Genomic DNA, 24,915 nt, shown 5'->3' with positions numbered 1-24,915 from the left:
TGTCTGCACAGATGTGTCTGATTTCTCTGTGACTCTGGACTTCTCCGTTATTTCAGATTTATAGCATCTGCAGACAAACCACCTTCACCATGCATTTATTTGGTTTGAAAAATGATTGAGCTAGAGTAAGTTTAATGGCATATGGTGAATGTCGATGTTTAATGGCACAGTGGTGTCAAGAAAACAACTTCTCCCTCAGTGTTGCAAAAACAAATGAGCTGGTTATGGATTACAGGAGGAATGGAGACGGGTTAACCCCTATTGACATCAATGGATCTGGGGTTGAGAGGGTAAGCAGCTTTAAGCTCCTCAGCATCCGCATTACCGAGGACTTCACATTGTCTGTACGCACCAGCTGTGTGGTGAAAAAGGCACAACAGCACCTCTTTCACCTCAGACAGTTGAGGAAGTTTGTTATGGGCCCCCAACTTTCTACAGGGGGGCATAATTGAGAGCATCCTGACTGGCTGCATCACTGCCTGGTATGGGAACTGTACTTCCCTCAATTGCAGAATTCTGCAGAGAGTGGAGTGGACAGCCCAGCGCATCTGTAGTTATGAGCTTCCCATGATTCAAGACATTTCAAAGACAGGTGTGAGAAAAGGGCCTGAAAGATCATTGGGGACCCAAGTCATCCCAGCCACAGTCTATTCCAGCTGCTACCGTCTGGGAAATGGTACCACAGCATAAAAACCAGGACCAACAGGCTCCGGGACAGCCAGGCCATCAGACTGATTAACTCACGCTGATTTGAGTGTATTTCTATGTTACATTGACTGTTCTATTTATTATAAAATATTATAAATTACTATGATTACACATTGCACATTTAGATGGCGATGTAACGTAAAGATTTTTACTCAAGTATGTGAAGGATGTAAGAAATAAAGTCAATTCAATTCAATTCAATTATTAGCAGTTTTGGTGCCTTGTTTATCTGTGTTCATGTTTTTCATATCTATTCAGAATGCAACATATAATATTGATTTTCACAGGAACAGAAGTAGGTCATTTAATTATTTAAACCTGCTCTATCATTTACTGAGATTAGGATGAACTGTGATCTTTTCTCAGTAACCATTAATACCTTTGGTTAACAAGATTCTAGCAATCCCAGATTCAGAATTAGCAAGTGACTGGACGTGAACTATTACTGGCATGAGATGATTCCAGATTTTAAACATATAGAAGTGTTTCCTAATCTGAAAAGGCTGATTCTCACTTTTAATCTACGACCTCTGGTGCTAATCAACTTCCTCTCATGCTACTTTCCAGAAAATATTATGGAAATTTCAATCAAATTATTCTGTAATCTTTAAATATCAGGGAATCAAAACCCAAATATTCGTAGTCTAAACCTACAATTCACTTCCTCCAAAGCCAGTGTATCCCTCTTGATGTGTGGTACCCAGAAATGCTTTCAGTTTTCCAAGACTAACTAGGACTCTGTATAGTTGAAACTTTTTGTTTGCCTTTTGCTCTAGACAAGAAGACCCTGCAGTTCATCTTCAATGTTGTCCTGGACCTTTTAGTAAAACTCCTCCCCTCAGAATCACTTAATCCATTACTATTGCTGTAATTTAATGCTGAAATCCACATTGCTTACAGTGATAAGATTTATGACCATTTCCTGCACAGAAATTTCTTGGTGGGATATTTCATTAATGGTAGGACCTTGTCATGGAAAGTTCTGTCCACAGGTCCCCATATATTGAACTGTTAGATCATAGAACATAGCACAGTTCAGCACTTTTGGCCTGTGATGTTGTGCCATCCTTTTAACTACTCTCTGACCGATCTAACCCTTCCCTCCCAGATAGCCCTTCATTATTCCGTCAAAACATTGACTGGATGTCTTAGTGTAGAGGTACACTGAAGTCCTACCTGTACTCCACCAGCATAAAAGAAGCCTGTGGAGGACGTTCTACAGGTGATATGCCTGTTCCCTGGGAGAATTGGAATAATGATTCTCCTTCTGAACTATACTGTTGGAGATGACAGGAGACATTGGATTCACCAAATGTGACGGACCACAGCACCTTTTACCAACGTTTGTCTCACATCAGAGCATTGTTGCTCTTTGCATTAACTGCTGGAATTGGGGCCAATTGTGAATTCAGATGTGGCAACTTACGAGCCTGGTCAGTTTTTAAAAAAATGTGTATGTAATTAAAGCTTCCCATCACTGGGCCTAAGGCAGACTGGGAGTTCTTCCAATCTGACCTCCAGTTTTTGGTAATTTAATAAAGTTAGCATAGCCTCAGAGCTTAACGTAAACTGGTTTACCACAGGCATCTTATACAAAACCCTTCCAGAACTCCATGCATGGCCACAAAATGTCAGAATGTGGCCTGCACTCTGCTGAGTGTCAGCATCAGTAGGCATTCCCACACACAGCAATACTTAAATTTGCACAGATTGTGGCCTTGATGAAATTCAGGGTATGAAACAGTATTTATAATTCTTCTTCACAAGTGTTTTGCTTTCTTGTTTCCTAAACACTGAAAAATGTTTGAAACAAAATAGTGAATATTTTAAATGCTCCATAGGTTAAGCGGTATCTGTGGATAGAGAAGCAGATCTACCGTTTTGAGATGATGACCTTTCACTAGATCAGTGAACTGAAACGTAGGACGAGGTCATCCTTGACACACCCTGGTCCTTACATTCTCCACTAATCCTCCACCCCCAGTGCTAATCCCACAGCTGTGCTCCTATTTTACTACACTGTAGTTCCAAACATCTTTCGGCCTGTGCTGTTTTGGCTGCCCCATGAAGCACTGTAGTCTGTAGGTGGCAACTAGGCCTCAGGCAGTACTACCTGAGACCCAAGCCCCAGATTTTCCTGATAGCTTTTTGACAACTCATTGTTGTCAAAGATTTTTATCACAATTTTGAATGTCTCTGACAATCACATTTAAATAATTATATATTAATTATACAACAACAGCACGATAGCAATAGCGGTTAGCGAAACATTGTTACAGTGTCAGTGACCCAGGTGAAATTCCACCGCTGTCTGTAAGGATTTTGTACGTTTTCCCTGTGATGAAATGGGTTTCCTCTGTGTGCTCTGGTTTCCTCCAAAGTTCTTGTAGTAGTTTAATTGGTCACATGGGTGGAATTGGGCAGTGTGCACTTGCTGGGCTGGAAGGTCCTGTTACTGTGCTGTATTTCTAAATAAAACATAAAATAAAATTCTAAAGGGTACATTTAAATTATAGTAATCAATTAAGAACATTAAATGACAAAAATCCAACCATATACTTGCATATACCTTTTCAGTTCAGGTGATCAAACACATTCAAATGAGTGGAGACACGAGATGGTAGATGTTGGAGTAACAAACAATCTGCTGGATGGGTCAAGAAGCACCTGTAGGAGGACAGTACTTGCCAACGGTTTGGGTTTAAACGCTGCACTAGCAGTTGCTGACCTACTGAGTTTCCCCAGCAGATTGTTAGTTGCTTCATTCACATGAGTGGTGCCACAACACATGGTAGTCATTCTGGCTCACCAGCATCAAGTCCAGCACCGAACAGGAGGTCAGATGCATGGACTTCCAGCTAGGTCCTGGTTTTCCATGTTGCAATGCACAGTGACGTTGGTCAGGAATATGCTGATCAGCGCTTGGCAACCAGCGGACAGCTCTTGACAAAGACACCAGTAAGCATGCAATGCTATCTGACCTGTCAACCTTACTTGTGGATGCAACCCAGTCCATCACAGGAAAAGCCCTCCCCACCATTGAGCATGTCTACATGGACCACTGTCACAAAAAAAGTAGCATCCATCGTCAAGGACCCCCACCATCCAGGCCATGCTCTCTTCTTGCTACTACCATAGGGCAGGAGGTACAGGAGTCTTAGGACCTACATAACCAGGTTCAGGAACAGTTATTAAACCCTACAACCATTAGACTCCTGATCCAGTATGGATAACTTCACTCACCTCAGTACTGAACTGATCCTACAACCTACCACCTCACTTTCAAGGACTCTACAACTCATGTTATTAATATTATTTATTTACATATTATGATTTGTTTCCTTTGTATTTGCAGTTTTGCACTTTGGTTGCTTATCAGTCTTTGTAGTTTTTACATTGATTCTATTGTATTTACTATGAATGCCTGCAAGAAAATGAATCTCAGGGTAGCATATGGTGACATTTGATAATAAACTTACTTTGTCTTTCCAGAGTTGCTGCCTGAGATGCAATATTTCACTCCAGTGATTTGGTGATGCACATTTGTTGACTAAACATATACCTAAACTTGTCACCTGCGACTGACTACCGAATGATTTATACACAGTAATAATGTGCTGTTGCTGCTGGGAACTGATGTGCTCTGCTGGCATTCAGGGGTTGTCTTTGGATGGAGGCGTGATTTGGTGCAGAAAGCTGGTGTGTGTGTGTGTATGTGCGCAAGCTTGTTAAGATTTATTCAGCTGTATTGTTGATGGCAGTTTGAAAGTTTCAGTTATTATTGTCATTCTTGGTGTATTATTGTCACATATAACAAGACACAGTCAAAAGCTTTTGTTCAGACAGATAATGCCGCACATAGTTACATTAAAGGTAGTGAAAAAACAGTATGCAGTATATACTTTTGCTGTTACAAAGTGCAATGAAGTAAGACAAATAAAGAACAAAAGGTGAGGAAGGCAAATGCAATGTTAGCATTCATTTCAAGAGGGCTAGAATATAAAAGCAAGGATGTAATGTTGAAACTCAATAAAGCACTGGTGAGGCCTCATTTGGAATATTGTGAACAGGTTTGGGATTGGGCCCCTTATCTTAGAAAGGATGTGCTGAAACTGGAGAGGGTTCAAAGGAGGTTCACAAAAATGATTCCGGGATTAAATGGCTTATTTTAGGAAGAGTGTCTGATGGCTTCTGTGCCTGTATTCACTGGAATTCAGCAGAACGAAGGGTGACTTCACTGAAACATTTCAAATGGTGAAAGGCCTTGATAGAGTGGATGTGGAGAGGATGTTTCCTATGATGGGAGATTCTAAGACACAGCATCAGAATAGAGGGATGTCCTGTTAGGATGGAGATAAGGATGAATTTCTTTAGCCAGAGAGTGGTGAATCTGTGGAATACTTCGCCACAGGCAGCCATGGAGTCCAAGTCTTTATGTATTTTTAGGCAGAGGTTGATTGGTCAGGGCATGAACGGATACAGGGAGAAAGCAGGAGATTGGGGCTGAGAGGAAAAATGGATCGGCCATGATGAAATGGCAGAGCAGACACAATGGGCCAAATGGCCTAATTCTGCTCCTATGTCTTATAGTCTTATGGTCTGAGACAAGGTAGATTGTGAGATCAAGAGTTTGTTTCTAAAAGCAGATACATTTAATCAGTTGCTTTTTTAAAAGATATGATGTGTAGAAATAAAGGTTCAGGGATGGTTCTTAAAGTCTGGAAAATATCTTGAAGTCATTTTTAAACAGTGGTTAAAAATGACTATAAACCTGTGTCAATGTTGAGGATGATTCTAGAACAATAAGTCACATGGATAAGTGAATTGGATGAAGAAAATTAGTATGAAAATTTTAAAGGGAAATCATGTTTCGCTAGTTTGTTTTTTAACGAAGTAACAGAGAACATTGATGAGGGAAATGCAATTGATGGGATGTACAGAAACTTCCAAAATACATTTGATAAGCACGTGTGATTGACATTGTCAGCATTAAATAAAAGAAGTTATGTAAGCATGGATAGAAAATTGGCTTTAAATACTAGGAAATAATGTAATAATAATAATTAATATTAATAGAGCAAGCATTCGAGTCGTGTTTGATGTTCTCCAAACAGGAAGTCTATTGACAGGTCCTCAGGTAGGACCTGAGGTTGATCAAAGACCTACATAACCGGGTTGTTATGGTGGATTCCCTTACTGTGCATGTACATAACTGTGAATGTCTGTGCCTGAGGCAGCCGCCACGTGGTCCTTGACCCATCGGGTTAGGGTCCAATGGCACAGAATGCAAGATGACTGGGGACCCTTCCTCTGCCTTCACTTCCACTGCGATCTCTCATCGTCTTCCGCTTGCTCTACTGTCAAGGTCTTGGTTGGATCGCTCTTTGTCTGGAATCTCCCCTTTGACCTCACTGCCATGGGTGACCCTACCAGGAGCTAAGCGCCAGATGGCTAAACTCCAGACCACGTCACTCTCAGGTTATCTGGAACTCACAATCCTCTCCACCACAACAAGGTGGCGGTCCTCTGAGAAGACCAGCAAGAAATTTGGAGTCGGGAGGAGGAGAAGATGGCGACGCAACACAGTGCGTGCGGCCTCTCCGGTGATGAATATCTGTAATCCGTCAAGTAGGATGCCGTGCACAATTCTGATTTGATGGAGACAGATGTGAGAAGCACGGAGGAACATCTGGAGAAACTTCTGAAATGCCTGCTTCGCTGCCGCTGCTACTGTGTGATCCAAAATCTCCGGAGGGGAAGGCCCCGAGTCCTCGGCTTTGCTTGTTGCTCGGCGGCCGGGGCAGGGTCGAAGCGCTCGGCAGAGATGGTGCTTGGTGTCGGAGGGTTGGTCGGAGGCTCAAAGTTTCCGGACGGACTCGGCGTCGGACTGTGGTCGGGTGCTTCCAGGATGTTGCATTGGCAAGTTTGCGGCGCTGGAAGCTCATGGCAGGGAGAGTTTTCTTCCTTCAACCATCTGCGTGAGATGATTGGCTATCGGGACTTTGAGACTGATTTTTACCGTGCCCATGGTCTGCTCTTATCAAATTATGGTATTGCTTTGCACTGTTGTAACTATATATGTTACAATCATGTGGCTTTTGTCAATTGTGGTCTTGGTCTGTCTTGTGTTTCTGTGATATCATACCAGAGGAACATTGTATCATTTTTTAATGCATGCATTTCTAAATGACAGTAAATGAGGACTGAGTGTCCTCATAATCTATAATCTAATCTAAAGTAGAGTAGCAAGGAAAGATTAGTTTGGACTGGAGGAAAGTGTGTAGTGGAGTTCACAAGGAATTGGTACTAGGACCACTGCCGAAGGAACTCAAGACCCTGCATCACGTGTCCCGGTTAGGGGTCTCAATGTGAAACATCAATTCCTCCCCCTTCACCCCCACCCCCCAAAGACGCTTCTCAACCCGCAGAATTCCTCCAGCAGATTGTTGCTCTAGATTCCAGGATCATCTGTCTTTTGTGTCTCCAAGCTAGCAGTGGACTTTAAGGAAATCTGAACAAGCTCTGGAATAGACAGACAGGAGGCATATGAAATTGAAGTTTGAGGAACGTGTAGCATGCATTTCAATGCCAGAGAGATGTTTGTGGAATGTGTGGGGAGATCAGACGTCTGTTAATTGTAGCACATGGGTTGAGAAGTTGCTAATGAAGTTTTCTGATCCTGACTGTTAGAAATGGTGTTGTTATGATCTTTAAGAAAACAAGCATTTGACCATGTAAATGATATAATGTGATCTTTTTTGATTGCCATTCTTTAGGGAAGATGGAGAAGGTATCAAAGAGATTTATTAATGTGTTCTTTGGCTGAAGAACTTTGGTTATGAGCAAAGACTGGAGAAACTGACGTTGTTCTCCTTGAGAATGCAGGAGATATGATAGAGATGCTTACAGTCATGAAATCCCCTGTAGCTTGGATAGAATGAAACTTTTGCCATTAGTCTGAGGTTGAGGACTAGAAAGAAGTGATTGACAAGAAAAAAAAACATCAAAATTTCTTTTATATTGTAAGTGTTTAAGATCTGGATTTCACAACCACAGATAACAATGAAGACAGCTTGAGTTGTTCGAAATGATGCTAGTTTAAAAAAAAAATAGGTTTCTACAGGGAAGGGGAAAGGGCAGGACACTGGGGCTATTTGGATCACACCAGCTCCATCACGGGGAATAGCCTCCCCTGGATCTTCAAAGGGCGATGCCTCAAAATGCTGATATTCGTCATCAGCCAGCACATCTTCTCATTGATACCACCAGGGAAGAGGTACAGGAGCCTGAAAGCACGCACTCAACGTTTTCAGAGCAGCTTCTTCCCCTTCACCATCAGGTTGCTGAACGGACCATGTACCCACGAAAGCCTGATTCCTACTCATCTGCATCGAGACGAGTGGAATAAATGGGTCAAGTGGTCCCTTTCTATTGTGTAACTCTTCTGTGACGCTATAGAAATTGCTTCTGTTCACATATTTTTCTCCCATATTATTGGAGTGCAAGTCAATTGATTTTTAAATAATAAGCAAGCAATCAGAAGGAAGTTAGTGGAATAACCTATGCCATCAGCCCTGCTCTCTCTTTCACCTATACTTCTGACATGTGAAAAGGTTAGAGATAATTGCTTAAGTCTCTGAGCTGTGGGTAGGAAGAACAGACATTGATCAGGGCCACTTGTCTGGGGCTGAATTTAAAACCTAAGGAATGTGGGGATGAAGTCTGCAAGCCATCATGTTCTCTGTGGCCCAGACTTGGAAATTTGACAACTATTCTTGCAGCTTGATTGTAAATAATGTCATTGAAAACGTGTTGTATTACTTGACTTCTCCTCGGCACCAGCTATATCATTTCAGCTCCCATAGGTTCATTGTTGTCTGGCTTCTGGTCACTCAGGTACCCCTCCCTGTCCCAATCGCCCAGATATGGCGTCATTAAGACTGATTATGATTCTTGCCTTTATCCATCTTGCTCCCTTTTCCAATCCCTTAAATTCCAATCAACACGACCTCTGCCTTCTCCAAACCAGCCAACCACGCCTGAACACTTCACCCTTGCTAACTTCTTGTTTGACTCACCACCACCCAGCTGTGTGCTGCCTCATACCACACTCACACATCTGCAAAATCCCTCGAACACTCATATTTGAAAGCATCACCTTACTCAGTTTTACTCCGTTCCGGCTTATGATGCTGGTAGAGCACAGCCATGGCTTGCTGGTAGCAAGCAAAACAGAAAATTGCTCATGTACGGTCACTGCAATCAAAGGCCTGTAACTCACCTTTCGGAAATGAGCTGTTAAATAGTCTGCAGGACCTGGTATTTTTGCACTGTGAACTGAAGTCTGGAAGTTGCAGGGCAGTTGCGATGTGGCGTGTTTGGGCCGAATCGAGGCGGCAGGCCTGGGCCCGACAGTGGGGAATGAGCCAATGTTTGGCCGTTACTGGAGCGGACTCAGAGGTGATTTGATGCAACAGAATTGAGCCATCCGGAATCCAGGCAGTGAGGCCCAGGCCCAAGAGCGAGAAAGAGACCTGAGGTTTGATCAGTTTAAGCACCAGACTGAATTGGAAAGGTCAATTACGGGCTGAATCGAGGCGGTGTGTCCCGGACCTGAACGTGTCATCAAAGCGGTAGGTCCTGGGTCTGGGAGTGAAGAACGACCCAAGGTTTAGTTGATTTAAGTGCCAGGCCAGATTGAAAAAGGCGGGGTGTCGGGGCTGGAGGCGAGGGACGGACAGGTGTTCAGCTTGCTGCTCCAAGGTTCACTTGTCTCTGTGCTGAACTTTGGCTGTGACCTGCAAGTAACAGACTCCTGAATCTGCTGCAGTGATGACTGGCTTTGTGGCTGGGGACTCAATTTTGTTAACTTCGGTTCTGAATGTTATTTGCTGACTTTTATTGTTTGCACAATTTGGTTTTTTTTTCCCCTGCTCACTGGATGATTGATGGTCTTCATTTTTTTAATGGGTTTCTTTGTTTTGCGGCTGCTTGTAAGAGAACAAATCTCAAGGTTGTATATAGTATACATACTTTGATAATAAATGAACTTTGAACTCTTCATCAGATGGCTGCCTGATCAGCTCAGTATTTTTGCCTGCCTTTGCATCATCTCCCTTCACTGGAGCTGTCCTTCTCTGTCTGAAACTAGACGAGAAAGACATTACAGATTCCACATTGCTTTTACCCAGCTGCTTGTGAAGCCAAATTCTCAGTGACAGAATCCAGACGCCTTTGTGGTGATGACCAGTGCAACACCCCCACGACTCCCCACCCACCAGCTCAACTCAAAATCACAGTAAATTTAGTATCAAAGTACTTGTATAATTTGAGATTAATTTTCTTGCAGATATTTACAGGAAAATAAAGAAATACAATAGAATATATGAAAAATTATACATAAAGGACAAACAGGCAATGTGCAAAAGAAGACAAATTGTGCATAGATACTGTCGATTGATTGAATGAATGATAAATTAATAAGTAATATTGAGAATGAGTTGTCGAGCCCTTGAAAGTGAGTCTGTAGGCTGGTGAAGCTGTTAAGAGTTGGGCGGAGTGAAGTTGTCCACACTGGTTCAGGAGCCTGATGGTTGAAGGGTAATAACTGTTCCTGAACCCGGTGGTGTGAGACCTCAGGCTCCTGTAGCTTCTGCCCGATGTTAGTAGTGAGAAGAGAGCATGGCCTGGATGGAGGGGCTCTTTGACGATGGATGCTGCTTTCTTGTGGCTGTGCTCCATGTAAATGTGCTCAGTGGTGGGAAGGGCTTTGCCTGTAGTGAACTGGGGTGTATCCACCACTTTCTGTAGACTTTTTTGTTCCTGTCAGGTGTTTCCATACATACTCTCTAAGATACTCTCTACTGTGGGTCTGTGTTTGTCCAAGTTTTAGATGGTATGCTGGAGTGAAGGCACTGTCCTGCCTTCTTTATGATAGCACTCACTCGCTGGCCCAGGACAGAAGCTCAGATATGATAACGCCAGGAATTTAAAGCTACTGACCCTTTCCACCTCTGGTCCCCTAATGATAACACCCATAAGACACATTAAAGATTTAAAGCTTAGCTTTATTTGTCACATGTACATCGAAACATGTCATGAAATATGTTGTTGCGTCAGTGACCAACACAGTCTGAGGATTGTGCTGGGAGCAGCCTACAAGTTTCGCCAAGCCCACAGTTTACTCACACTAGCCCTTCCTTTGGTGTGGGAGGAAACCCATGCCAAATACAGCGAGAACGTACAAAAACTCCTTACAGGCAGCGGTGGGAATTGAACCCTGGTCACTGGCACTGTAAAGTGGTACGCAAGCTGCCACAGAGCTGTGCCGCCCGTGACAATTGTACCACGCTCACCTTGGTGCGCTGCAATTACAACCTCTGCAGTGCAGTACCAAGCACACTGCATAGTACCTTCCACCAAATTGCCCCTGTAGTGCACTGCACAATGCTCCTAACCCTAACCTCTACAGTGTTCCACATCACAGTTCACGTGCCCTCCTTAACACATGTAAAGTGCTTAACACTCTCCGTGACACACCAAGCTGTTCACACAACATGCTTCATGGCATGCAGTACCTCATGCTGCACAAGCTCTCTGACACAGGGTACTGTACAACACTTTCCACATAGCGCCTCATAGTGAACTCCTCAACACAATCCTCAGTGCCCTCCCCATACACTCTGCAGCACCCTTTGTAACAACTTCCACAAGACCCCCCATATTGCACTCCACAGCACGGCCCCCGGTGGCATTCATTACCTCGCCGTAACACATTGCTGACGCACTCTGGGGCACTTCCCCACTTTCTGTGAAGCCAAGCTCAGGGGCTCCTGGGCTGGGGTCTTGCTCCTTGCTGCAACTCTGGACTGCTGAACAAGCACAGCTGGCTTGCGCCTCACCTCTGGTTTTGCTCTTCTTTGTGCAGATCCCCACATTAAAGTTGGCGGAAAGAAAGAATACGTGAAGGAAGCGAAGGAAAAGATCATGTCTGTTCTGGACACAAAAGTAAGGCAGAGTGTCTCTCCTGCATTGGAAACTAGCCACAGGGCTCTTTTTGTGCAGTTATTGTGATGGCTCAGTACAGTGTAATCACTGGCAACCTTAGAACTTCACTCCACCTAGTGCGCAAACTAAAAATCTCTGCCTTTCTCTCTTCACCATCACTGCTCAATCCCCTCCCTACCTGCTGTGACCCCTCCTCCATTCCACTTCTTCCTCTGGTCCTCCAACTCCTCAAATCCTCCACCCTCTCTCTCCCCACTGCACCACTGGGTCCTTCCTTCTCCTTACCCCACCTCTTCCTTCATCCTGTCCTCTCCAACACTCATGCCCTTTTCTCCCTCCATGTCCCTTCCCCATCGACCTCTTCTCCCCACTTGCCCATCCCATGCTTCCACCTACCTCTAAACCCTAACCCTCCTGCTAGTCATGACCCATGCCCTCTCCTCCAAGTGTCTGGAGCTTTACCGTATCCATTGCCTCGCTCTTCACCCCCTACTTCCCCTTCGCCTACCCACTTTGTGATTTTTACCCCACATCCTCTCTTTCCCATCTGTCTCAATGCCCTGTGTCCCCTATTCTTCTTTTTACTCCCACTCTGTCTTTATCTCTCCCACTCTTTCTGACCCCCCCATTGTTCTCTCTCCACATCTTTCTTTCCCTCAGTCTCCCCACTTTTTGTCTCCACTCCATGTTTTCCCCTCCCCCTCTCCCCACCCCCCCTTCTTCCCACCCCCTCCTACTCCTCCTTTCCCCTCCCTCCCCTTTCCCCTCTCTCTCTCCCATCTGCCCTTGCTCTCTCTCCCTCTCACTTTCCCTCTCTTCCTTTCCCTCTTCCTCCTTTCCCTCTCCCTCCCTTTCCTGTTCACATTTTCTCTCTCCCTTTCCCTCTCTCTCGTCCTTCCCCCTCTCTTGTCCTTCACCCCGCTCTCCCTTCCCCTTTCCCCACCTCCCCCTCCCCCTCTTCCTTCACTCCGCTCCCTCCCTTTCCTGCTCACATTTTCTCCCTCCCTTCCCCATCTCTCTCCCTTCCCCATCTCTCTCCCTTCCCCATCTCTCTCCCTTCCCCCTGTCTCTCCCTTCCCCGTCTCTCCCTTCCCCCTGTCTCTCCCTTCCCCCTGTCTCTCCCTTCCCCCTGTCTCTCCCTTCCCCCATCTCTCCCTTCCCCGTCTCTCCCTTCCCCCTCTCTTTCCCTCCCCCTCTCCTCCTTTTTCTTCTCGCCTCTCCTCCCTTTCCTGCTCCCATTTTCTCCCTCCCTTCCCCCCTCTCTCCCTCCCTTACCCCCTCTCCCTCCCTTGCCCCCTCTCTCCCTCCCTTCCCCCTCTCTTTCCCTCCCCTCCTCCTTTCTCTTCTTCCCCTCTCCTCCCTTCCCCGCTCCCATTTCTCTCTCCCTCCCTTCACTCCTCTCTCCCTCCCTTCACCCCTCTCTCCCTCCCTTCACCCCTCTCTCCCTCCCTTCACCCCCTCTCTCCCTCCCTTCACCCCCTCTCTCCCTCCCTTCACCCTTTTTCTCCCTCCCTTCACCCCTCTCTCCCTCCCTTCACCCCTCCCTCCCTTCTCTTTCCCTCCCCTCTCTCTCCCTTTCCCTCTCTCTCCCTTTCCCTCTCCCACTCCCTCCCTCCCTCCCACTCTCTCCCTCCCTTCAGCACTCTATCCCTCCCTTTCCTGCTCCCATTTTCTCTCTCCCTTCCCCCCCGTCCTCCTCCTCCCGTCTCTCCTCTTTCTACCCCTCTCTCCTCCACCCCATGTCCCTTCTCCCCTCTCGTTTCACAGAAACAGGCCATTTGGCCCATCTAGCTCGTGCCAAACTATTTTTCTGTCTCTCTCTCTCCACCCTTCTGATATGAATAATACATAACGTCAGTGGGATGTACTCAGCCCTGATATTCACATTTTAGTTTGGTCTGTTCCTGGCATGAGAATTGCTCATCTGTTGTTTAGGCTTCCTTCTGGGCACAATGGATGTCCATCTCCCCTTCCTCTCATTCCACCTCTGGAATTCCCATCTCAGGGAACGCAGGCCATGTTCCAACCCAGTTTGGGGTGAAATTATGGGATGATTGCAGCTTCAGTTGAATGTATGAAGGCAGGCGCAGAATTAACAACTGGTAATACCAGCCCACTGCTATACAATCTGTGTCTCATTTTCCTGTTTCAACAATAAAGCATTGTTGGAGACAAATCCAGCTTATAAATTGAGTGTGTTCAGTAAGGAAAAAAAATTAAAAAGTTTGTGAACCAAGTAATCATTAAGTTACAATAATTTTCCTCCTGTCCTTTGAAACAGAGTAATCGGGTAACCCTGAAGATGGATGTGTCACATACAGAGCACTCCCATGTAATCGGCAAAGGAGGAAACAACATCAAAAAAGTAATGGAGGACACAGGCTGTCACATTCACTTCCCTGACTCCAATCGGAATAACCAGACCGAAAAGAGCAACCAGGTAACTCCCGCACTTTCTGCTTCATGGTGGCCGGGGTGTGGGTGAGCCAGTTGCTGCTTACTTTGCCCTTCTCATTCCCCACCCCTCAACTTCAATTCTCATGGGAGCCAGCACTTCAAGCATAGTTTCAGTGCCTTTGGCTTCCAGGCCACTTGATGGTTACCCAGTCTTAGAGTTGGTTTATTACTGAATCGGTCTTCACTTCAGGATCAGGTTTATTGTCACTGTGTCAGAAAGTTTGTCGTTTTGTAGCAATATACAAACTGTATAAAAATTGTTGTAAATTACAATAAGAAATATTTAAGAAAAAGTAGGGCAAAAAGAGGGGCAGTGTTCATGTGTTGACCGTCCATTTCACAAATGGACAATGGCAGAGGGGAAGAAGCTTTTCCTAAAATGTTGAGTATGTGTCTTCAGGCTCCTGAACCTCTTTCCTGATGGTAACAATGAGAAGAGAGCACGTTTTGGATAGTGAGGATCCTTAATGATTGATACAGCCTTCTAGAGACATCGACTATTGATGACCTCGATGGTGTTCTCAATGTATTTGAAGACAGAGTAGACTTCAGGAAATAAGTTTATAATACATTCTTATTGTGATCTTCCTCAGATACATTGTAAGGCGCTCAGAAATTTGCACTGTGTTAGTTTGCGTCAGAAAGTTGAGGGTTCACATCCTCCTCCAGTCTTTTCATTGCTACACTACCTTGCTTTTCAGTGGAACATGATATGAAGATCTCAGTTGTCTTCATATCTGATGGAAATAATCAAAGAAGAACAGGCTTTCCTGGCTGACATCTAACTCTCAGTCAATATCACACCAAAGCTATATTACCTGAAAATTCATTTCCTTGCTTTGCACTGAATCTTTGCTTAAACAGTAACTGCTCACGTAAAGTGCTCCATTTTGACTTTGAAATGGTTAGAGAGGGACTATATACCAAAGTGCCATAGAAATTAATTGCCTCTTCAACTTTCTGTTCTTCAGCCCGTGCACTAATAGTGGACAAGTCAAGAGGATGGACCTTCTATTCTCCTCCCTTTGAGCTCTCCTAGACGACATACTTTCTCTAATGGGAAGATATAGCCACAGCATCAGCTCCCCCCCCTACCTGTGTCCCAAGCCCCCAACCCTTTGCTACTGCCTGGAGATGAAGCAGGCATTGTCCTATTTGACACAGTCAGGCTTCTGACCCTGTCTTCTCTGGGATAAAAGCCTAAGTGCTACCACAAGCTATGGTCCCACTTTCAACTTACAACTTGTTCTGAGTAGTATCTATCTATCTATCTCTCCATTTTGGGTGATTTGCCTTCTTTTGTACATAGGTTGTTTTTCAGTCTTTGTGCCTAGTTTTTCGATGATTCCATCGCATTTGTATATTCGACTGTGAATGCCTGCAGTATTTTTCTCAGGTAGTATATGATGACATATGTCTATGTTGATAATAACATTCCGAAATATCTGCTGCTGGAACCTTCTGACCTCACCGATGGTTCAGTTATCTCTTTGAATTAACTGTTCTGGTGTTACCTAGGCCAGCTTTGCATTCTTTATAAACTCCCATCCATTGAAATCTCTGCTGTCCTATCTTAGTCCATATCCATTCACCCATCACCTCTGTACTGAATCGTTTTGTATGAAATTCCCATCCTTGTTCTCAAATTGCTTGGTGCTCTGGCCGCTCTCCATCTCAAACTTCCTCCAGCCCTCAAAAACTTTACATTCCTAATGTTCTGTGCTCCCTCCACAAGCAATCGTGCTTTCAGCTGTTCTGGCCCTGAGCCCTGGAATTTCCTCCCCAAACCTAACTTCCTTTCCCTTTTCAAGGTGCTCCTTAAAGCCTGTGATGTTAGCCAAGCTCTTGATCAGTTCTATATGGTGTTATGTTCATGTGAAATGTCTCAAGTTGATTCCAAGTTAAAGTGCAAGTTGTCAATGCTTCTTGTTTGACTGTCATATCCTGATGTCAGGAGACATGGGCTTTAACTTTAAATTTATTATCAAAGTACATGAGCAAATATATGTGTTTCTATATATACCACCCTGAGATTCTTTTGCTTGCAAGCATTTGCAGGAAAGTAAAGAAAAATAAAATAGAATATTTGAAAAGGTTACTCATAAACAAAGACTGACAAAACAATCAATGTGCAAAAGAAGACAAATAGTGCAAGTAAAAAATAAATTATACTGAGAACATCAGTTGTGAATCTGTCGGTTATGGAATCAGTTCAGAGTTGAAGTGAATGAAGTTATCCACGTTGGTTCAGGAGACCTGGTGGTTGTATGATAATAACAGTTCCTGAAGCTGTTGGTTTGGGACCTAAGAATCCTGTAACTTCTGCCCGTTAGTAGTAGCAAGAAGGGAGCGTACCCGGATGGTGGGGGTCCTTGATGATAGATATGCTTTCTTGTGGCAGTGCTCTATGTAAATGTGCTCAGTGCTGGGGAGGGCTTTACTTGAGATGGACTGGGCTATATCCGCCACTTTCTGTCGACTTTCCTGTTCCTGAGCATCGGTGTTTCCATATCAGACCATGATGTAACTAGTTAGGATACGCTCCACTGTGCACCTGTAGAAGTTTGTCAAAGTTTCAGATGGCGTGCCACCTCCGCTATGTAAAATTATTGGTGTATTTTTTGAGGTGCTGATCTTTCTCCTGAAAATGTTAATGCTTTGCAGGCAAGTCTGTTATTTCCATCCACTGATAGCTTTTGTAATTAGTGAATGGCAAAGCTAGTGATGCTGGAACAGAGCAATGGGTTATTTGGAGTTAGAGTTGAAGCTGCACCTGAGCTTCTGCTTTTAAACAGAAAAGCTATCTCTTTTGCAAATTAATTGAATCACTTCTGACTGCTGATACTCATAGATACAGTGCACTTATTTGGTTTCATATTTACCAACCGTTAATTCGAAATGATCTTAAATAACTGCTGTCTGGCAGAGAATTACACAGATAGCACAGAAACAGGCTCTTTGGCCTACCGTGTCTGTGCTAACCATCGACCACCATTGTACACCTGATGGTGCATTAATCCTATACATTATGCTCATCCCATTCTCATCAACTATTCTACTACTCTCCATTCAGACCATCCACTCTGCTCTGCCATTTGATCATGGCTGACTTATTTTCCTTCTAATCCTCATTCTCCTGCCTTCTCCCTGTAATCTTTGATGCCCTTACTAATCAAGAACTCGCCAACTTGCACTTTAAATATACCCTCAGCTAATTTCACAGATTTACCACTCTCTGACCAAAGAAATTCCTTCTCATCTCTGTTCTAAAGGGACGTCCTTCTATTCTGAGGCTGTGGTCTCTGGTTCTAGACACCCTCACTCTGGGAAACATCCTCTCCATGTCCATTCTATCTAGGCCTTTCAATATTTGGTAGGTTTCAATGAGATTTACTACCCCTCCCTTATTCTTTTGAACTCCAGTGAATACAGGCCCAGAGCCTACATGTCAGTGGCAGTTTACGGTGGCCAGTTAACTTAGTACCCACACAGATTTGGGATGTGGGAAGAAGCCGGAGAATGTGGAGAAAACCCTCATAATTGTAGGGAGAACATGCAAACTTCACTAAGGTCTACTAAGGCAATCAAAACCCAAGGTCCATAGCAAACCCAATTCTCAGACGCTGTACTAGCCACCTTTAGATTTGCTCCAATCCTATCAGTAGCCTTTAATGATCTACACAATAAACGTCATTGCTTGCTCCCCTGCAACTGAAGATGCTAATGATGTGTCCCAGTTGAGGGTAGTTACTTTCACCAGAGGCTGGGCTGTGAAATGTGAGGCACGTAAAGGAAATGAAAATTTCCTGTTTTCGGGCAATATCTCAATGTTGCTTTTGAAAGAATGTATTCGTATCTTAGATATTTGCAAATACTTCTTAGGGTCAGAGAACACTGCAGCACGGTGACAGGCAATTCCATCCAGGTAGTCGGTGCCAAACTACTTTTCAACCCAGTCCCATCGACCTGCACCTGAACCATAACCCTCCATTTTCATCCAAAAATATTGCTATATAGTTTGAAACGAATTTGCACCTACTGTGCAAGTTATTGAAAACTATGAAATAGACACTGAAAATGTTAAAACGCAAACAAGAGGAATTCTGCAGATGCTGGAAATTCAAGCAATACACATTAAAGTTGCTGGTGAACGCAGCAGGCCAGGAAGCATCTCTAGGACGAGGTACAGTCGATGTCTCAGGCCGAGTCCTGACGAAGGGCCTCGGCCTGAAATGTCGACTGTACCTCTTCCTAGAGATGCTGCCTGGCCTGCTGCGTTCACCAGCAAATGTTAAAACGGTTGTCTGGTCATGATAGGTTTATTAACTGGGCTTTGTACTGACAAGTTGACCCATGATCTGCATTATGTGTAAATTTTCTGGATTTATAAAGCAGTTTTGCATTTGAGGCACTGCAGAAGTATTTAATAAACACTAGCACCAATGAAGTATACACTTTTTAGGTATCCTATAGACCAGTGGCCACCGAGTGGATGTTTGTGGTATTTTGTTGCTGTAGCCCATCCACTTCTATGTTTAACGTATTTGCGTTCAGAGATGCTTTCCTGTATACCACTGTTGTAATGGGTGGTTACCTGTTGCCTTTCTGTCGGCTTGAACCAGTCTGGCCATTCTCCTCTGTCCTCTCTCATTAACAAGGTGTTTTCATCCACAGAACTGCCACTCACTGGATGTTTTTTGTTTTTCACGCCATTCTCTATAAACTCTAAAGACTGATATGCGTGAAAATCCCAGGACATCAGCAGTTTCTGAGATACTCAAATCACTCCATCTGGCAACAGCATTCATTCCACGGTCAAAGTCAAGTAGATCACATTTCTTCCCCGTTTGGTCTGAATAACATCTGAACCTCTTGATCAAGTCTGCATACTTTTGCACTGAGTTGCTGCCACGATTGGCTAATTAAATATTTGCATTAACAAGCAGGTGTACTTCATAAAGTGACTACCAAGTGTATATGCAGTAATCAAAAGGGATGCTGTCACTGAACTCTCTGGGTCTATTAACTGCTCTTGTGCTTTTGGTATGAGCCAAGCTATAAGTGGAATTGTAGTAGTGTAGGCAAAACTTGAACTTCACATTAAATGGATGATGCAGAGATGTATAACTTTTAAATTATAACAGTGAATAATGAGGTTTAAGGTTGGGTACTGTGTTAATAATAAATGGCTTTAGAAAATGTAAACACAAGAGATTCTGCAGATGCTGGAAATCCAGAGTAACACACATAAAATGCTGGATGAACTTAGAAGGTCAGGCAGTATTTATGAGGAGGAATAAACAGTCGACGTTTTGAGCTGAGACCCTTCATTAGGACTGGAGTGGAAAGGGGAAGAAGGCAAGTGGGGGTGGGGAAGAACACGGATGGGGAGGGGAAGGAGTACAAGCTGGCAAGTCATAGTTGAGGCCAGGTGAGGGATAAAGTGAGGTTGGGGGGGGGAGGTGGTGAAGTGAGAAGCTTGGACGTGATAGGTGGAAAAGGTAAAGTCCAGAAGAAGAAGGAATCTGATAGGAGAGGAGAGTGGACCATGGGAGAAGGGGGAGGAGGAGGGGTACCAGAGGCAGGTGAGGAGAAGAGAAAGGGTAAGAGGGAAGCTAAAATGGGGGAAAAGAGTGAAAAGAGAGGGCGGAGAAATTACTGGGTTAGAAAAATTGATGTTCACGCCATCAGGTTAAGGATTATCCAGGCGGAATTTGCGGCATTGCTCATAGCAGACGTACCTGATAATGGAGTTCAAATCTGATATTTGGAAGACCTGCTATTTGGTAATGGGGAAAAGGATTGTCTTCCCTTCTGAGGTGTGCAGTATTGTTCAGAGACTTCAAGCGGGGGACGAAAAATAAAATACTATGGTGGCTGAGAATTTGAAAATGAAAGAACTTGCTGCACACACTGAGCAGGTCAGATGGCACCTGGAGGAGGAAAGGGGGCTTAGCGTGAAGGGTCTTCCGTGATGAGTTTGGTGTTACAAGTCTGTGATCCTACCACTCATCGGAATTGCTTCCAAAAAAGAGCCTGAACGGAAATGAAATGAGGTCATGGAAACCAGACTGAGTTCCTGGACCTTTGCCATCTGCAGATGAGTTGGTGTCTGGGAGTTAATTAGATTTGTGTAGTCTGTTCACTATTAGCATATGTTGATGCATTTTTTAAAAGATGTTTAAGGAGTTGACAGGACCATGTACTATTTTCCAGGGATTACCACGTGAGGGCAAGGATTTGGCCAAGGTCTGAGTAGTTTGCCTGAAGATTTTCTTCATGGCAGAAATGTTTTCAAACCTATTACTAACTGATTGCACTGGCTTGCCTTTGATCAACAGGTCTCCATAGCAGGGCAGCCATCCGGTGTGGAAGCAGCCAGGAGTCGCATAAGAGTAAGTTTTGGAGCTGACTGTCATCAGATTGGGTAGTTTAATGATGTGAAACTCCCTCGATACTGACAGGAGCCCCGTCAGTGCTGATGCCTTCTGTAACGTATGGTCTCGGGTATCGTGGTGTTGTGAGCATAATCGCACAGATCTTTAGTTTCAGTTCTAAGCAATACATGTACACAGTTGTTCACGTGACCAAACCAAACACACTACTATTGGAATATGAGTTTGAAAAGATGAACATCTAACTGTTGTGTAAGCTAAGCTTCTTTCCCATTGAACTAGAATAGGACAGGAAGAACATACCCAATGGATTGAACCGAGGTCAATGGAGAAGATCAAGCTGTCCTCTACTAAATTTGCAATTGCTTTTCACGAAGGGGATTGATGGAGCATCCTAGGGACTGTTTTATGTAGCTCTTTCTAGATGTGGGTAGTTGGAGGCCTTCAGAATATTGCCGAACAAAGACAGAACACAACAGCATAAGGAACTTTGGAACAATTCTTAGCGGTGAACGAGATATTTGTTGCAATTGAGCTGTTGTCACTCCAGATAGTGGAGCCATTCACCAGCCTTTTAGTTCATTCGAAGAGCTCCAGGATGTGGGGTGGGAATGCAGGTGTGACATTTGCTCGGTTTCACGATATTGGCTGCAGTGTTCCATCATCAATGGCAAAGGCAGTCTGGATAGGGAGAGCACTAGGTGGGCTCCAGTCAGAAGACTTCCCCTCTTCAAAGGTCATTGAGTCATAGAGCATTACAGCATGGAAACAGGCCCTTCGATCCATCTATTCTGTGCCAAACCGTTACTTTACCCAGTCCCAACGGCCCACACCTGGACCATAGTCTTCCATACCCATTCAATTCATTAACATATCCAAATTTCTCTTCAGTCTTGAAATTGAGCACTGGCAACTCGTTCCACATTCTCACCACCATCTGAGTGAAGAAATGCCCTCCTTAGATTCCCCTTAAGTATTTCACCTTTCACCCTTAACCTATGACCTCTAGTTCTAGTCTGACCCAATCTCTGTGGAAAAAGTCAGTTTGTATTTACCCTGTCTGTACCCCTCATAATTTTGTATTCCTCAAATCTCCCCTCATTCCCCTATGCTCCAGAGAACAAAGTCCTATTCTATTCAACCTCTCCCTATAACTCGGGTCCTCACGTCCTGGCAATATCTGATACCTCAGTGTGGGTAGGTGGACAAGTTCAGTAGATCACTCAAAGAGCTGGCAGAGCACATTTGGCTAAATAAGTCTTGTGCTATTGATTTTATGATTCTAGATTCAAGAAACAACTGACCCCATGATAAAAATGATACAATATTACCCCTTTCACACAGTACAAGGCAGAAGACAAAAGCATACATTTCCTGAAGGTGGATGATATAAAATTACTGTATCAAATTACACGCAGAGATGAATTCAGAAATAAAGTTTAATTAAAAAAAAGTTTGGAGCCTGCAGCAAGTTATTTAATTAACCTTCCTTTTAAAAAAAAAATCATACATTGCATATTTATTTGTACATATTGCAGTGAATGGAATTCCTGAACAGAAATGGTTAGTCCTTCTTATTATCAATAAGAGAAAACAATATTTTTGTAGTATTTTATTAGTAACAGCTACTGTGCAATGTTCTATCACCTAGGAGCTGCTGCCTCTGGTGATGATGTTCGACTTGCCCATTGCTGGCATCTTGCAGCCAATTCCTGACCCTAACTCACCAACGATCCAGCATCTATCCCAAACATACAACATTTCCATATCCTTCAAACAACGATCACGTATGTATGGTGCCACCGTAATTGTTCGAGGCTCTCAGAACAATGCCGCAGCAGTCAAGGTGAGAATGGCCCCAGGGCTGTGAAGATGCTGATTTTGCCTTTTGTAAAGCGCACAGTAAACATTTTTTAAAATTTTATAAAATGTCTCTCTGGACTAGCTTATAATGAATAGAATCTTTCAACAAATAAGGTAGGAATTTGAACCAAGTACTTTGGAAGAGCTATCCAATTACCCTATTCTTGCTTCCCAGCCCTGCATATGTTTCCTTTTGAAGTATTTGTTGAATTCTCTTTTGAAAATTACTATTGAAACTGCTTCCATCACCTTTTCAGGCAGTTGATTTTGGATCATAAAAAATCTCTATAAAAACAGCAAAAAAAAACTTTGCTCATGTTCATTTGTATATTATTTTAGTTCTTTGTTCCCTTTGCCCTAATCCTTCTGCTGATATAAACAGTTTCTCCCTGCTTATTTTTCTAAGCACCAATATAAAACCTCCTCTTAACTTCTGTGCTCTATGAAGGGCTACCTTAGCTTCCTGTTACCTTTTCTGATCTCTCTCCAGTGCCTTGACATCCCCCTAAATATAACCTGACATAATACTGGAACCCAATGATTGATCACGCTTTCCCAAGATCAGCTGAGCGCTGCTTTGACTCAACTCTTTGTTCATTGAACAAAATGTACAGTATGTTAAAGTTGAACAGAATTGAAAGTAGTTTATTGTACTCGTGTACTGAGGTGCATGCCATCCATACAGATCATTTCATTATAACAGTGCACTGAGGTAATACAAGGGAAAACAGCAACAGAATAACTAGGAAAGTAAAGTGCAAAGCCATAACAAGGTTAAATGTGAGGTCAAGAGCCCATCTAAGTTTTCCTAGAAGACCATGCAGTAATTTTATAATAGCCCAATCGATGCTCATCTTCAGCCTCTTGGTATGTGCTTTCAGGGTTTAGTATTTTCTGCCCAAAGGGAGAGAGGAGAAAGAGAATGTCCAGGGGTGGGTAGGATCTGGGATTAAGTTGTTTGCTTTGCCGAGGCAGAGTTCATGATGCGAGGTTGGTTTCTGTGATGTCTTGAGCTGCGTCCACCCCTCTCTGCAGTTTCTTGCAGTCTCGGATGAAGCATTTGCAATGCTTACCTGTCACTTCCAAGTTTGAACAAGGTGGAACAGAGGCAACACGGATGATGCTAAAATACATTTTTCAGTTTTGTAACTTGATTAAGAAGTTGCATGCATCGACAAGTTCTACATCATGATATCAAGGGAGAAAGGTTGGGAGTCTCCTCCTGAGACAAGAATTAGGATGGGCATGCTAATGAATGTCAATAAGGAAATAAAGGGATCTGATTGCATAAATGCAGAGAAATATACTTTCATTTGTGGCTGAAAATAGAGCTAAACAGATTAAGAGAAGGAGTCGTCAATAGATCCAGCAGGAGGAACTTTCTTACTCAAAGAGAGCTCATACATGTGGGACGTGCATGGTAATTAAGGTAAATAGCATGAATTTAAGGAAAACTTGATCGGCTCATGAGAGAAAAGAACAGAATATGCTGACAAAGTTAGATAAGTTATTCACATAATTGTGGGTTACTATGGGCTCCTTACAAGACCAATCCAGCTACTACTCTCACCCACCCTCTCCTCAGAGTGAAAGGAGTCTGTGGGCATGGGGCATTTATGCTGAATGCCCTTGTTCCTGAGCTGTTCGTGTAATAGACATCAGTCTGCTTTCTGGGCAGAACGTTTTCTCAGAATGCAGCGTGCCTAATGCAAATTGTCTGGTTTTGTTTCAGGAAGGCACCGCCATGTTGCTGGAGCACCTAGCTGGAAGTCTGGGGAGTGCCATACCCGTCAGCACCCAACTGGACATTGCACCTCAACACCATCTCTTCATGATGGGCCGCAATGGGAATAACATTAAGCACATAATGCAGAGAGCTGGAGCTCAGATCCATTTCCCAGATCCCAGCAATCCCCAGAAGAAGTCCACAATCTACCTCCAAGGCACTATTGAGTCTGTCTGTCTAGCTAGACAATACCTCATGGTAGGCGTTAACTTCAATACATAGGTCAATAGAACATTCATTGATGGCTACTTCTACTGGAAACTTTTATTATCAGGTTAAATGGCTCATTAATTTGACAAATCAATAATTCATTAATAGTTTAGCTACTGTATGTGATCAATGCAGTAAACATTGAAACTTTTTCTGAGTAGTTCTCTCAAATGTTAAACCATAAATATTTTTGTATTGTTGGTTTGTGTTTGTCGCCATGGTGATGAGGTTACTGAACTTACATCCCAGCTATCACTGGACTTTTATGGTTCTAGATTAGCTTCCCAGAAGTCATGAGTTCAATTCACGGAATGATAAATTTCAAACTAAATTAATTACTTCTGTTAATTCTGGGCTGGCATTAGAAATAAATTACGATCCAACCTGCTGGACTGCAGTAAAAAGCAAACTAGCTGAATAATGTGCTTCAGGGAACGGAAACCTGGCTTGCCTACACAGTCTGGCTAACATGTGACTTTGCGGTTAGTG

The 24,915-nt window shown here is 43.6% G+C and overlaps 1 protein-coding gene across 4 annotated transcripts in view; it reads left to right on the top strand.

The window, feature by feature from the left end:
- LOC134358918 (protein bicaudal C homolog 1-like) overlaps positions 1-24,915 on the top strand; it is a 355,666-nt gene that overhangs the window by 269,173 nt on the left and 61,578 nt on the right. For all 4 annotated transcript variants that reach the window (XM_063071587.1, XM_063071586.1, XM_063071590.1 and 1 more), the window contains exons 4-8: positions 11,636-11,715; positions 13,997-14,155; positions 20,514-20,567; positions 22,219-22,413; positions 24,163-24,414. In XM_063071587.1, the coding sequence (XP_062927657.1) occupies positions 11,636-11,715; positions 13,997-14,155; positions 20,514-20,567; positions 22,219-22,413; positions 24,163-24,414 (740 nt within the window). The remainder of the gene's footprint in view (positions 1-11,635; positions 11,716-13,996; positions 14,156-20,513; positions 20,568-22,218; positions 22,414-24,162; positions 24,415-24,915) is intronic.

This window comes from Mobula hypostoma, chromosome 19, assembly GCF_963921235.1.
Source record: "Mobula hypostoma chromosome 19, sMobHyp1.1, whole genome shotgun sequence".
Lineage (NCBI taxonomy): Eukaryota > Metazoa > Chordata > Chondrichthyes > Myliobatiformes > Myliobatidae > Mobula > Mobula hypostoma.
Note: the sequence above shows the minus strand (reverse complement) of the source record. Positions and strands in the feature narration are given on the sequence as shown.